General features: G+C 37.2%; 1 protein-coding gene across 2 annotated transcripts in view; it reads right to left on the bottom strand.

The window, feature by feature from the left end:
• The window catches only part of AGBE (1,4-alpha-glucan-branching enzyme), a 380,299-nt gene that overhangs the window by 154,322 nt on the left and 210,004 nt on the right, over nt 1–15,973 (bottom strand). For both annotated transcript variants that reach the window (XM_090411694.1, XM_090411693.1), the window contains exon 9: nt 2,608–2,706. In XM_090411694.1, coding sequence (XP_090267820.1) covers nt 2,608–2,706 — 99 coding nt within the window. The remainder of the gene's footprint in view (nt 1–2,607; nt 2,707–15,973) is intronic.

Here is a 15,973-nt window from a genome sequence, read left to right as displayed (position 1 = left end):
GACAGGGTACATGTGGAATTATCGGGCTGGAAAGTATGACAAGCATAGGAGTTTGATTGGCTCAGTGCCATGGCATGTACAACTGCAAGGACTAGAAGTTGATAGTGCATATGGGAGGTAGTTAAGAAGTGCTTGCATGAATCAATGGCTGACTGTATACCTAGAGTCCGAATAATAAATCAAGTAGGGGTTAAATGGATGAATAACACCGTTAAGCTTGAGCTGCAAAAAAAGAAACAACTATGGAGGGAATTTAAGGAGAAAGGTGACCGGCAGGCACATGAACGGTATAAAGCGCAGGCCAGAAGGGTGAGGAGTGTGGTAAGAAAAGCAAAAAAGGATTATGAAAAAACATTGGCCATACAGGCTAAAGAGAATCCTAAACAGTTTTTTTAGATATGTAGCAAGTAAAAGGAAAAATGTACATGGCAGAATGATTTTAAACAATGCCGATGGTAGGGAGGTAACTGAATCAGTTGAGATAGTTGAGTTACTGAGTGAGCACTTTGCAAGAATATATCATCCGGGTGGTGACATTGCAGAAACGAATAAACCAGTAGATTATACAGGAATTGTGGTGAATGAAGTGGAGGTGAGTAGTCTATTGCATAACCTCAATGTCAATACATCTGTGGGATTGGATGGTATACCAGCTCGTGTAGTACGAGAAGCAGCTAAAGAATTGTCAGTACCCTTGACCATTTTGTTTAATTTGAGTCTCGGGTCTGGGTTAGTCCCGAGCGGGTGGAAGGAGGGGAAAATAGTTCCACTGCATAAAGGTGGTTCCAAGACTGCTGTTGTAAATTACCGACCGATTAACATATCAGGAATCATTGTCAAGTCTTAGAGAAATTAGTCAAGAAAACAATACAGGATTGGATAGATGAAAATGGGATATTGTATGGGGGACAACATGGTTTTGTGAAGGGTAGATCATGCCTCAGTAACTTGCTCACGTTTTATAACACAGTGACGGCTGAACTGGGTAGGGGTAGTGGGTTTACAGTGATACTACTGGAACTTGACAAGGCCTTTGATAGGATACCACATGGAACCCTAATCAGTAAACTGGAGCAGATGGGGATGGATATAGGTTTGGTGAGATGGATAGGAGGGTGGTTGAAGGAGAGATACCAAAGAGTGGTTTATTCAGGAGTGGAGTCAAAAAGACGTCTTGTGACTAGTGGAGTGCCGCAAGGCTCTGTTCTTGGACCACTGCTTTTCAATTTGTTCATCAATGATATTGGAAAGGATTTGAGAGGAAGTGTTCACTTGTTTGCTGATGATGCAAAGTTGGTAGAGCAATTGTGAGTGCACAGGATGTCAAAATTTTACAGGATGATTTGGATAGTTTGGAGGACTGGGCTAGGAAAAATGGATGTCAGTTTAATGTGGCAAAGTGTAAGGTTATGCACTTTGGGGTGAAAAGAATAGCAGCAGTATATTGCATTGGTGGAACAATACTCCAGGAGATTGATGAGGCCAGGGATTTGGGAGTGCTGGTGGATAGGGAGTTGAAGTTTAGGGGGCACATTGCAAAAGTGACTAAAACAGCTCACTAAATCACTTGGCTTCTGAAAAATACTTTAACATGCAGAGACAAACAAGTTGTTGTTCCTCTGTATCGAGCCTTGATAAGACCCCATCTGGACTTCTGTGCCCAGTTATGGGCACCAGGGTTTCTTCGTGATGGGGAGGAAGTGGAGAGGATCCAGAGACAAGTGACCAAGATGATAGCAGGTCTGTGGAATGAACCTTATGAGAATAGGTTGAAGATTTGTGGGTTGCAGAAATTGGACGATAGGCGAAGGAGGGGGTGATATGATTGAGACATTCAAATTACTGAAGGGTTTTTATAAGATTGATCCAGAAGATATTTTTGAAAATATGACTGGTGGTGGGAGGACTAGGGGCCATGCATGGAAGCTGGGCAAGAGCGTGGTTGACAAGGGTGTTAGAGCTAGGTTTTTTACTTGGAGAGTGGTGAATGAGTGGAATAAGCTTCCAGAGTCTGTTGTGGGTGCTACGACCGTGAATGAGTTCAAGGCAAGATATGATAGATACCGTGTGAATGTTGAATAGTTGTTCCAGACATGATGTTAGGGCCTCCCTCGATGAGTCTGTCGACTCCTTGGAGTTTCCCGGAACAATAATAATAATAATAATTTATTCTTTCTAGTTTTTTCAATCAATTAATGCGAGACTTTTAAATCAATGATGTGAGTCTGATGACATATGTGACAAGTTATTGTTATTTCAATAAAACTAGTTCTCATTCCAAAATTGTAGTAATCTCTATACCAGCAGTCCAATGAACAGTAATAATAGAAATATCAGACTTCAAGTCATTCCTTGTTCCACTAACTGATGTGTGACATTTCTCTACATTCATCTTTCTTTACAATTGCTTAATTTTGTTTGAAACTTAGAAAAACTTTTCAGACAAAATTAAGACAAATTTCTGACATTTTAAAGCAACTAGATAAAAGCAGCAAAAATATTACATAAATTTGATTTACAGTATATATACTGATAAATCCCAGCTCATCCTTATTAATCAAACTAGGAATTTATTATAGAAGTTTGAATGAATTTATTTGTTCCCACCTGTATCCATTTGTCAGGAATAGCCATTGCTAACCGATAATCAAATCCAGTTCCACCTTCTGATACTGGTCTACAAAGAGCAGGCATGCCTGAAACATCCTAATAAAAATATTTCATAATTATTAAATTTTCTTAATTTATCTTAGTCAGAAAAGTCTCATCAGTGTAAATATGAATAATGTGAAATATTTTGTATAGTAAAATGCTTTGCTATGAAACACATCCATACAGTCTTACAAATATATTATAGATAAGCAATATACAGATAACAGGGTGCAAACTCAGTTTACTGTATGCGCAAGTGCTGCTTGCCCTCCCTGTTCCAATTATTCATGAAAAACAAAAACATAAGAACTTAGTTTATCAACTATCTAAATTGAATCTATGATTGCTAAAAATACAATACATGATTTTATATACCTTTATGGCCATGTCACCTGCAAAAGGTACCAAAAATGAGTTAAGAATTAGATTATTTGGTAACCCCACTCTAGAAACTAAACATGGAACAGGATTCCTAAATTATCTAATCCTCAGCTTACCCATAGTTTAAGATTTATGCAAAAATATACATTACAGAGTGATTCCAGTTCATAAGGTCTGCTATCCAGGAGGGAGAATGAGTAGGTTAATTTAGGCACGGGACATGAAGAAGAAACGAACAAGAGAGTTAGTGGTGATTTTAGGAAAAAATTATATAAGTGGACATAAGAGCATGTGAGGGTGAAATACCAGAAGGTTACTGAGAAGAGTAAAAGATAACAGTGTAGTGTGAAAGGTTGTCAATGTGTTTCCGAGGCATGACAATGATGAGTTGTGACAGAGAGCCAAAATCATGAATGGTATGCTAGTGGAGCTGTGCGAGGTAAAGGGAGTACAGTTTGTGGGTGAATGACGTGTTTGAGGGAAGAATGAAATTACACAGGCGTGATGGGTTGCATTTGAATGGCTTTGGAGTCAGTGCACTGGAGAAAGTGTTTTCAAAGGAAGCACAGTGTGTGTGTGATGCGTGCAAGAGATCAGAAGCAAGAGATGACGTGAAAAATCAGGAGAGTGGTATTGAAGAGACAGAAGTGCTTGGCAGTGAAAATAGTAGTAGTGTGAGAGATTGAGAGAATGGAAATGCAAGTGGAACGGATAAATAGGGAGTGAGGAAGCCTGGGAGGGGAGGGGAGAGATGGCATAGAGAGTGGATGTTGAAGATGGCAGTGAATGTGTGTATGAAAATGGAGTATATTGCGATATGGATGGGAAGTTGAGATGGAGTAGATATATGTGGTAGGCAGTAAAACCAACAAGTGGCTTGGACAGGACTAGTTATAGACCTAAAAATGAATTACCGAGGTTGTTTAAAAATGCCAAAAGTACAGAAATAAGGGAGATGAAATGGTTTCACTGATTGAGTTTATTCACGCCAAAATCATTGGAATAAGTGAAACATGGTTGAACGAAGCATGGTCGATATTCTAAGAGAATAAAAATGAAAGGATACAATATTTTTCATGAAGATAGAAAGGACAAGAAGGGAGGAAGAGCACTGCTGATGATAGCAGAGATTTTATGTCCACATAAGATAGACATGAAAGAGGAAAATAGTGGCAATGGTTATGAGGCAGTGTGGTGTAACGTGGAGTTGACAGGATGACATTTAGTTGGATGTTGCTATACAAGGGCGGAAGGAAGGGAGGAAGAGCACTGCTGATGATAGCAGAGATTTTATGCCCACATAAGATAGACATGAAAGAGGAAAATAGTGGCAATGGTTATGAGGCAGTGTGGTGTAACGTGGAGTTGACAGGATGACATTTAGTTGGATGTTGCTATACGAGGGCGGTCTGAAAAGTTCTCGACCTAACAATGAAAAAACGAATTTATAATTTCAAAATTACTTTTATTTTTCAACATAATCTCCCTTAAGACTAATACATTTATACCAGCAATGCTCCGGCGCCATTATCCTATCCCTATAGTGGTTCTCAATAAGATCTGCAAAATACTCCTCTACAACCGCAATCACCTCTTGATTCAAAGAAAAATGCTGACCAGCGAGGAAGAATTTTAATTTTGGGAAGAGGTAGAAGAAGTCAGAGGGAGCCAAATCTAGGGAATAGGATGGATGTTCCAACAATTCATAGTGCAGATCCCTTAATTTTTCCATTGCCAAAACACATTTGTGGGCAGGTGCATTGTCCTGATGAAAGATGATTTTTCTTCTGCAAACCAGGTCTTACTCATGGATTTCTTTTGTTAAGTCTGGTTAAAAGATTGGAATAATATTCCCCAGTTACTATTTTACTCTTTTCAAGATAATTAATAAACAAAATGCGTTTAGCATCCCCAAACACCAATGCCATGACCTTTCCTGGTGATGGAACCAACTTTGTCGTCTTTGGCACTGAACAACAGGCTTCTGTCCACTGTTTTGACTGCTGTTTGGATTCTGGGTATAATGGTGAATAGAAGTCTCATCCATAGTAATAAATTGAAGCACAAAATAATAATTATTATTATTACTATTCAGGCCTCCATGGAGTCAAAAGACTCATCATGGGAGGTCCTTCCTAAGAAACACAAAGTCTATCAAGACTCATCGTGAGGAGGTCTCCCCTAAGAAACACAAAGTCTAACGTACCACTCCTTAAACTCATTGACCGTTCTCGCTCTCACCACTCCATCAAGCAATACATTCCATGGTTCAACGACCCTCCATGCAAAGAAACCACTCCTCACCCTCTTGCTCACAGTTTTCTTTTCGTAACTTCCAGGGATGGCCTCTTGTCATCACTCCTTCCCGCTGTTCAACCAAGCAAAAGAACTCCCCAATTCACCTCTCAATAGTTTAAAAGTCTCAATCATATCACCTCTCCTTCTTAAGTTTTATTCTTATTAGAATGCTCCAAGCAGTGTTCAGAGATTTTCGTGCGAGTGCATTTTTGATCTGCTGTGAGCAAGCACAGCACCCATTTGGGCAAAGCTTTTTCATTTGCAATTCTTCATGCAAAATATATCCTACACATTCTTTTGAAATGTCTATAGTCTCAGCAATTTCACACATTTTGACTCGCAGGTCATTCAATACCATATCATGCACTAAATCAATGATTTCTGGTGTTGTTACACTTTTTTGAATACCCTTCACGTGGATCATCTTCAAGGCTGGTACAGCCACGTTTAAACTTGGCAGTCCATTTTTTAATTGTCGAAAATGAAGGAGAAGAGTGCCCATAAACTTTTATGAACTTCGAATGAATTTCTTTTGGCATTAAACCTTCTTTTACAAAGAATTTTATAACCACACGATACTCAATTTTATACATTTCAATGGAACAGACAACACTTTTACTTCAGACAACTGTATAAAACAAACTTCTTAATAGAATGACTTGCAATTTTACATGGATGCTTATGACAGATGTACCAACTTAGAAAAAAAATAATCTAGCTAATAGTGTTGCCATCTATGGTCGAGAACTTTTCAGACCACCCTCATAGGTCTGGAAATGTGGAGCATGGTGATAAAGAAATATATAAACATTTTGGATTAGTGAACAAAGGAACAATAATTATTATTGGCGATTTTAATTATTGCAGTATAAATTGGAAGAAAGAGATAGTATTTGGGAATAAGGAAAATTAATTTCTTAAGTTCTTCAGAGATAACTATTCACACTTTCCTCCAGTTGGTGAGAGTGATCATGAAGTGATCATCCAGGTGGTGGCTAGCCATATACAGACTCTTGTAAGGAAAAGATATATATAGAATTATAACGCTGGTGATTATGACAAGCTTAAGAGACAGCTTAGAGCTATAGTATGGAACAAGCAATTGAGTGGTAAGGAAATAAATGCTGCTTAGGAACTGACAGAAAAATGCATAAGAGTATCAATGTGTGTGAATGTATTCTGAAGGCCAAAAGGCTGAATAAGGTAGCTGTAAAATGGATGAATGAGGAGCTTAAGCATGAAATCTGGAAGAAGGTACTTTGGAGGCAGTACAAGATGAATAATGGTAATAATCAGTTACGTGAAGAGTACAAAGACAAGTCAGAAGAGTGACTCAGTTAGTAAAGAAAACAAAAGTGCAGTATAAGCAAAAATTGGCAAATCAGCCCAAGAAAAACTCCACAGAGTTTTAGATATGTGGCAAGTAGAAGGAAGAATGATCATGGTATAAGAGGATGTTAATGGATAAAAACTGGTAGAATTGTAACTGCTGCAGAAGACATTGCTGAGGTATTTAGTGATCAATTTATAAGGGTGTTTCATCCTGATCAGGATGGAATTCATGAAGAACTTAAGTGTAGAGGACATAGAAGAGTTTGACTTAATTGTGAGTGAGCAGGAGGTATTTGAGCAAATAAATAACCTTGATGTCAATAAGGTGATAGAATTTGATGACATATCACCATATATCTTAAGGGAATGTTCCAGGGAATTGGCAGTAGTATTGGCATACCTGTTTAATAAGACTTACAACAGTACAAGTTCCAAGGGAGTGGGAGGAGGGTAAAAATGTTCCACTGCATCAAGGTGGTGATAAGGCTGCAGCTTTAAATTATAGGCCAATCTGTATATCTGGAGTTGTGGGGAAGATACTGGATAGATTGGGAAGTATGATACAGAAATAGGTTGATAACAGCATTCTCTGTGGTTATTAGCATGGGTTTGTTAAAGGGAGATCATGTTTTACTAACTTAATTATGTACTATAACAAGGTGACAAATACTTTGGACAGGGGAGATGCATATACAGTGGTGTACTTGGATTTTGCAAAGGCTTTTCGTGGACTGCCACATGACAAACTGTTAAATAAATTGAAACAGATGGGACTGGATAACAGACTTCTGAGGCAGATCAGTGACTAGCTGTCAGATAGGTATCAGAAAATTGTACATCGGGGAGGGAGTGCAGTATCCCAAAAGAAGGTCACTAGTGGTGTACTGCAGGGGTCAGTTTTGGGACCATTTGTTCAATTTGTATGTTAATGATATTGGGATGGATTTAACTAGTGATATGGAGCTATTTGCAGATTAGGCAAAATTGGGATGAGCAATGCAGAGTAAAGCAGATGTTATGGCCTTATAGAAGGAACTGAATAGATTGCATGATGGGCAGGTAAGTGGAACTATCAGTTCAATATCACAAAGTGTAAGGTTTTGAGATTTGGTAAGCAACAATTTGATGCAAAATATACACTTGGTGGGGAAATTTTAAAGGAAGTAGAGGAGATTGAGAGATCTAGGAGTGATGGTGAACAAGGACCTGCTATTCAGTGGCCACATTGCACAAGTTGTAAAGACATCACATTGAATAAAGGTAATGATGCAGAGGACCCGGACATGCAGAAATAGAGAGGTTCTGATGCCCTTGTATAAGGCCTAGATCAGGCCTCATATGGATTTTTGTGCACAGATTTGCTCACGGGATTTTCATGTTGATGAGGATATGTTGGAAAGGATCCAGAGAAGATTCAAAAAGGTGGTCAGTGGTCCTTGAAATGTGGAGTATGAAGGCAGCTTGAGAGAATGTAAGATGAATAGCCAAATCAAGTCAGGGATTGTTATCATGTTGACATGGAAGAGATTTTTCATAGAATTGGAGAGGGAGAAAGGAGGGTAGAACAAGAGGCCATCATTGGAAACTGTATAATGAGGGTGTAAGCAGAGGAGTAAGGAGAAGATTCTCTGCATGGAGAGTGGTCGGTGAGTGGAATGCATTGCCTGAGTGTGTGTTGTGAATGTAGACACACTGAATCAGTTGAAGGCATGGTTGGATGAGCACCATATGCAAGAGTGTGTATCTTCTATGATGAGTCTCTGGCTCCATGGAGGTCACATGATAATAATAATAATGTATTGTTTGATATATTTAGGAAGTTTTCTCACTTGGTTATTGTTATATATGTGTCTGCTTTTACTTTTCTTTTTCATTTATTATTTTATTGTGTTCTCCTTCTTTTATCTCTTATCTTATTCACAGTTAAATCTATCCACACAATTTGGCTGATTCTTAGAATGATTACGTATATTAAATAAATTGACAAAGGATTGACTTCTGAATAGAGTCCGATCCTCAGCAATAACAGTCTGGAGTTACTTCCTATTCAGGTTCTGGCAATATTTATTTGATCAAGCTGCGCCAGCCAGATCCCTAGGTTAGAAATTCCTTTCCACCAAGAAGTAACATTCAGAAAACATACTAAGTAAATCAATCTATTAATTACTCCTCATATCAATTATTTATCTATCTCTCCTAAAACAATTTTAGATTGAAGTCGTGGTCTCTGTCATATATTTCACTCCTGCTCAGATTCAAATATTAGCAAGCGGTGCACTGGATTCAAATCAAGGCACAAAATGGGTTAAGATAATCAAGATACATTTATTTGATTCTAAAGATTACACATTTACAATAAAAATACTCAATAAGAACAGAGTTATCCCAAGTTATAAGGTTAGACATAACAGCTGTAATTCACATATCACATCTAACAATAGGCTCATTTCACTACACAAAATTCTAGCTAGCATCCATTAAATATCTCTACCATCTTACACATATTCTTAAAACATTAACATCGATAATTCTATAGATCATTACTTATAGCAAATTAACTACTACTCATTCACACAAATACTGAGGAAACAGCTATCAGGTTCTAAACACTGGTATCTAAAATCTCACTAAAGTCCTTCCTACAAGTTTAGAGTTATATAACCTAACATTTCGTTTCTTTCATAACACATTATTCCGTTCTTTCTTAACAAAGGAATTATAAAGAGGTTTTACATTACCACATTCCTGTAACTTATTCCGTCTATCCTTTCGTTATAATTTTCCTCCGAATGTTCAATCTCGTCCTTGGCGATTAACTCACGGGTTAGGTTTGGCCTTCATTGTTCTGTCCTTTCATCGCATTCTCGACTGGAAACAGCATGGATTGAATCGATCCACGTGGATGTATGTAGCAACCAGTTTCTTCAGGCTTACTCGGAAAAGTACCTAATATTTCTTCGTCGCCCGACATCGCGAAACGACAGCAGAGAATAGCTGCCCGCTATCGACTAGATCTCGAACTGGAACTCTTCCCGACTCCACCAGAAATTCTCCAGCAACTCCAGATGAAAAAACCTAAAAAGCCCTGAATGGGGGGACAAACCCATTTTATACCTCGTATCTCTAGCGCCCTCTTTCACCCAAAACTTTCTGCTGGACACTTTCTTTTTTTGTGCCCAGCTCCTATTTCTTTCCTATCTTCCTGAAATACTCCATACAATTGCCGCGTCTTCCTGGAAAAAACACTGTATGTGTGCCATTCACACGTAAGCAAATTGTAGTCAGCTACACAATTTATCCAAAGTTGTCATTAATGGACTTTGAGCCTTCGTTATTATGCTCTAACATATATCTTATAGAGAAACTTCTTACATTATAATCTTTTACAAATAAATGACATCTTTCACCTTTAATTAATATTACAAAAATTTGTATTAGTATAATTCTTTAAACAAAAATTGGTATCTTCACTTATTTACAAGCATTTCCCCTTTTAGTTTTTTTTTTTCTTGTTAAATTCTGAATGAGATATTTCTTAGTAAAATTATTTTCATTCAAAATTCAACATTATGTTATAAATTAAAGATGCAAAGAAATTATATTCTTGGTTTAATCCTTTATCCAAGTGTAAGCAAACAAAGTTTGTACCTGAAGAAATTTCTATGCTGGGCAACTCATATACAGAAGCTAATGAGTATATAAAAGCTAATGAAGTCATTACTGTCCAACCACGGATTCGAGAGCCCTGGCTGGCACTTGCCAAGAATAGTCAATTCATGTTGAAGGGGAGAAAGGAATAAGACGATGTATGAATTCGTCACCAACATGCGAAATCACATGCTTTATACGCAAAATTTTCCAGCTGTTGTACAAGCAAAATAGTTACCACTTTAAAAACTAGAATTTTTCATTATTCAATTTATACTATATAATTATAGTGTTCTGAATGGTTTTCTTTTGGCACCTTGTCATGTGCCATTTTCAGACACAAATATTAACAAATATAGACCCTTGTTGTATTACCATGATTTTTCAACTATTTATCTTAAAGTGAAAATCTGATCCTAATGACCTCCATTTGGCCTGAATTGAGCTGCTTCTTCTTCAAGTTTTCCTTTCACAATTTTTCTTAACTTCTTCTCAATGGCTATGCATGTATAAATCTTACCTGGAACACTCAATAGAGATATTCCCCTGCAATCTTTGTGGTTTTTTTTTTTTTTTTTTTGCATACTCTGCTACTTCAAAACTGATTAATAATTAATTTCTTAAATTTTAGAAACAGGAAAATCAATGGGTTTTGTGACTTTATTGATTTCTCTCAGATTTAAAACAAATCTCAAATTTCAATTAGGTTTTTCTAAGTGAATAAATGGACTATTCCATTTTGAGTTAGACTTTTCTATAATTCCTGCCTTTTCATATTCCTGTAGCAACTACTGAAAATGCTTCATATATTTCATTGGAGTTTGGTATTGTTCTACATAGATATGTGTCTGTGTAGTAAGTTGTACAGAATGCTCAACTGCATTAGTACAAGACGTAGACACAATATCTTCTGTGAAGACTTTAGGAAATAACTGAAAAGCAGTTCAAAGAAAGTATTAGTTAGCTTCTTTTCATTGACTGTAATTGCCAACTTTATTGCATTTTCTATTAGGATTTTTTTTCTCACTGAATCTTCCTTTTTCATCCATGTTTATTGCTTCAATTTTTAACAATTCATCTTGTTTAGTTTCAGAAACTTCAGTTCATACACTTAAATCTTGTATCTTGTGAAGAGATTGCTCATTAAGATTATATTCCAATCCATAAAGAGAATAGTGCCACCCAAGAAATTATAGGCAAATTAATATCTTTTTAGGAAATCAAGACCAAGAATAACCTGTACATGAGGATTAGAAGTCTCGGGATCATTCAGAGGAAAACATGAAATGTGAAGAAATATCTATCTTCTTAGAAGTAGAAATTTCAGTTTCAATTACAATCTTAAAATATCATCTGGAATCATTCTTTAATTTTATTAAAGTGACCAAGAAATATGTACTCCTGTATCTAATAGAATTTCACAAAGTACACCTTAAATAAAACCTTGTAAAACCCTTAAAGACTGTTAAAACTCTTTATCATTACTGATACGTGACATTGTAACAATATCAAGTTGATGATTTGAATTGCAAACTAACTTATTATTTTGAGCTGAAATATCTATAGGTAAGTTTGTTTTTACTAACACTATATTTGATTCATATTTCATTCCAAAATTTGATTTTATCTTATCTTCAAATTTATTCCCCCTAGAATTAAACTTACTCCTACTAAAACAGTTTTTAGATAAGTGTCCTAACTTGTTACAATTTATAACATCTAGGAATAAACTTTTCCTGCACTACTTGTTTATAATTAGATTTAGTATCAATAGACAACTCATTTGATTTAACAGTAGAAATGCTCAAGACCGTGCAAGATGGAGGAAGCAGTGCACACAAGAGAACCCTGCCTTAAAGTGTGACAAATGTGAAGAGAAAGAAGGAGGAGGAGGAAACAACTCATCTAATTTACAAGGAGAATTACTTTATCAGGAGGATACTTTACCAGGAGGATATAGACATGCAGAAGTATCAAAGAAAAGGGGATGTATATGGAATTATAAGGCAGGTGATTATAACAGTCTTAGATATCAACTTAGGGCAGTTCCATGGAGGGCAGAATTGGAAGGCTGGGATATCATTAGTGCTTGGGAAATGTGAAGGAAAATTTATTGGCAGGAATAGTAAGCTGTATTATTATTATTATTATCATTATTATTCAGGCCTCCATGGAGTCAAAAGACTCATCTTTGGATCTACGAGTGAAGAAAACACAATTTAGTGTAAAGTAGATGACAAACAATATCAAACAGGAACTGCAGGTGAAAAAAGAGTGTTACGTCTGTTTTTATCCCCTCCCCTCTTGTATAATGCTATTTGATTTAGTGGTCACTACTCTTTCCTTTACCTTAATATATAAGTTGGACTCTGTCTACTATCTTTGACCCTTATATATCCTTAAATCATCTACCTAACATTTGAGCATATGATCTTACTGCTAATCTGACAATCTCTAAATTTTAGGCCCCCAGAAAATACCTATTCCCTGATCTCTATAAGTCATCCACATTTGCTCAGACAAATTTATTTCCTGCACCAGCCTGGGCTTTAAGGACAGAGTCAAACTCAGCCTAAGGATGGTTATAGAGTATCAGATGCTACTAAAATAATTCACTTGAAATCAGAAGCCGTAGGTTTTCCTTTTTGTCTGTTTGCAGTCGTGCCCCCTTTCCTTTCTTACTTAGGATATTCCCATGCACGTATATGATCACCAGGTTCGTATTTTTATGAAGGGTCTAGGTCAGTCAAGATGGTCAGAAAAACAAGCATGAATGGTAACATACAAATTTAATGAATTCATAATTAATTACAATACAAAGACAAAATTGATATTAATGCTAGATTAAAACTCTTACGTTTCTCTCACTCTCTCATTCTTAGATAACCATGGATTTCTTAATCTCTACAATACTATTCCTTTAAGTTATCAAATATTTAGTTTACAACGTAATAGGAGCCAGCTAGATATTTGGCAATTATTAATCTCCCTCAAGTAGGTCACAACAGAATCTCCAGTAAATTAACAGTTCTTAGAATTCAGTCTAATCGTATAGAGTCATTCACACATATAATTCTTCATGCTTATCCTTATCATAAATTTCGAGTTACACTTTCTTCCATTTCTGTTAGTCAAGTTCTCTAAAGGGCTAGAATATATAAAAGTACTTATCTACACTATCTCAGGTTCTTTCGGGATTTTCTCCATCCTTCCTTCTTACGAAGTTCTGGCTGCCTTGGTTCTGTTGCCAAGTGAGAATCACATGCTCTCCCTGGATAGGGTGCTCGGTTTCTTTACTAAGGATTTACGTCAATGTTATTCCTTACTGATGGCCTGCGTTCAAGATTTGCCATACTGGGTTTTCTCGGAGATCAGCTCTTAAAGATAAGAAATGAATCACGATGACCACTCAAAGCACACGGTGAGAATACAGGAACAAACAAAACGGAGGGTTTCAATTCTGTGCTGCAGGTTTTATACGCTCCCCAAGAGCGCCACCTTTCCAAGTTTGATCTCTCTTTTCACCCCCGACTGCGTGACGATCCTCATACAGGGCTTTCCAATTCAGGAATGCATGCGTCTTGATGTTTTCTTAGAGGTGGCACCCGCAGATGCTTAAGCTGCTATTGTAGTATTGAGCGACCTTTGCCCCTTCCTACCGAATTGTTGGCATTCTTTCACGTGTAGAAATTCACTGATAATTACTCTCATGTGAGCCCTTTTTGTTGACTTATAGTTACATTAAAGTATAAAAACTAACTATAATACAAACAGTTCTTATTCTAATTTGCCAGTTGTTATTTCTTTTAAAACATAGTTAAATTATGCCAAGTGATAAGTATGCTCATTTAATGGATATCTTCTGTTAGACTCTGGAAAGGTGACCTCACTTAGAATGAGGTCGCCCATTTCAGATCTAACAAGAGGTTATGGAAGAGATATAATGAGAGGTGTGGAGAGCAGATGCATGAAGAATATAAGAATCAGGCCAGAAGAGTAACTAATATGGTAAGGAAGCCAAAACCAGAATACAAGAAGAGACTGGCACTAAGATCCAAAGAAAATCTTACGGAATTTTTTTAGCTATGTGGCCAGTAGGAGGAGAAATGATTGTGGAAGAATAACGTTATGGGATAAAAATGGGAATAGAGTGACCGATCCAGAAGACATAGCCGAATTGTTCAATGAACACTTTATTGGAATATTTCATCCTGAAGAAGTAAGTTTTAATACTAGAGGGATAGGGCAGGTTCGAGGTTAAGAGGTGCAAGAGGAAGTGTGTTCCAAATACTGAGTACCCCAGATGTCAGTAAAGCTGTCAGGCTGGATGGTATTTCGCCACGGGTTTTGGGAGAATGTGCTAAAGAACTGACAGCTCCGTTGACCTGGCTTTTCAATGAAAGTAAGGGTCAGTTTGTGTAAAGTAGTTGTAAAGATCTTGGAGAAATTAGTGAAGGACCATGTACAACATTGGGCAGATGAGGATAATGTTATCTATGACAGTAAACATGGATTTGTTAATCCATGTTTACTGTCATAGATAACAAACTGGCCTATAGTTTACTATAGGCCAGTTTGTGTAAAGTAGTTGTAAAGATCTTGGAGAAATTAGTGAAGGACCATGTACAACATTGGGCAGATGAGGATAAAGTTATCTATGACAGTAAACATGGATTTGTGAAGCGGCGCTCTTGTTTTAGCAACATGCTAGCCTTTTATGATAAAGTTACAAGAGCATTAGATGAGGGAAAGGCATATACTACCATTTTCTTAGAATCAGCAAAGGCATTTGACAGGGTGCCACATGATAAGTTGATATTTAAGTTGCTGCACATGGGTCTGAATGTCAGATTGGTCAACTGGATTCAGGATTGACTGTCTGATAGCTATCAGAGAGTTGTGTATGGTGGGGCAGTATCAAGGAAGCAGAAGGTTACAAGTGAGGTCTCACAGGGCTCAGTACTAGGACCTGCATTGTTTAACCTTTATATCAATGACATTGTCAATGGAATGCAAGGGGATATTCAGTTGCTTGCAGATGATGTGAAGCAGGGAAGGGTTATTAGTAATAGTGCAGATGCGGCAGCTCTGCAAGAGGATTTGAATAAACTAGACAGATGGGTGAATGAATGGGGATGTCGGTTTAATGCAGCAAAATGTAAAGTCTTGAGGTTTGGGTATAACATCGATGGGACACTGCTTACTCTATGGGAGGAGTTATACTGGAGGAAGTAGGGGAGACAAGAGATCTGGGGTTGATGATTGATAGAAACCTGAAATTTAGGGGACATATTGCAAAGGTGGTGAGGGTAACACAGATGATTGCTGCAATAATGAGAAGGACACTGACCTGCAGAAATAAAACAGTTATCATTCTGTTGTATAAGACCCTGATCAAGACCACACTTAGACTATTGTTCTCAAATTTAGTCCCAATTTGAAGGAGATAAATTAACTGTGGAAAGGTTACAGAGGCAGATAACAAAGAAGGTTTCAGGAATGTAGAATGTTGGTTATGAGGATCGGCTGAGGGAACATGGACTGTAGTTTGGTAGATAGAAGAAGGAGAGGTGATACGATTGAGACTTTTAAACTGTTGAGAAGTAGTTGCAAGGTTGACACTGGGGAGTTCTTTTACTTGGTGGAACAATGGAAAGGAGTG

This window comes from Typopeltis vanoorti, chromosome 21 (assembly GCF_054136105.1).
Source record: "Typopeltis vanoorti isolate ZY-2024b chromosome 21, IOZ_Tvanoo_1.0, whole genome shotgun sequence".
Taxonomy (NCBI): domain Eukaryota; kingdom Metazoa; phylum Arthropoda; class Arachnida; order Uropygi; family Thelyphonidae; genus Typopeltis; species Typopeltis vanoorti.
Note: the sequence above shows the minus strand (reverse complement) of the source record. Positions and strands in the feature narration are given on the sequence as shown.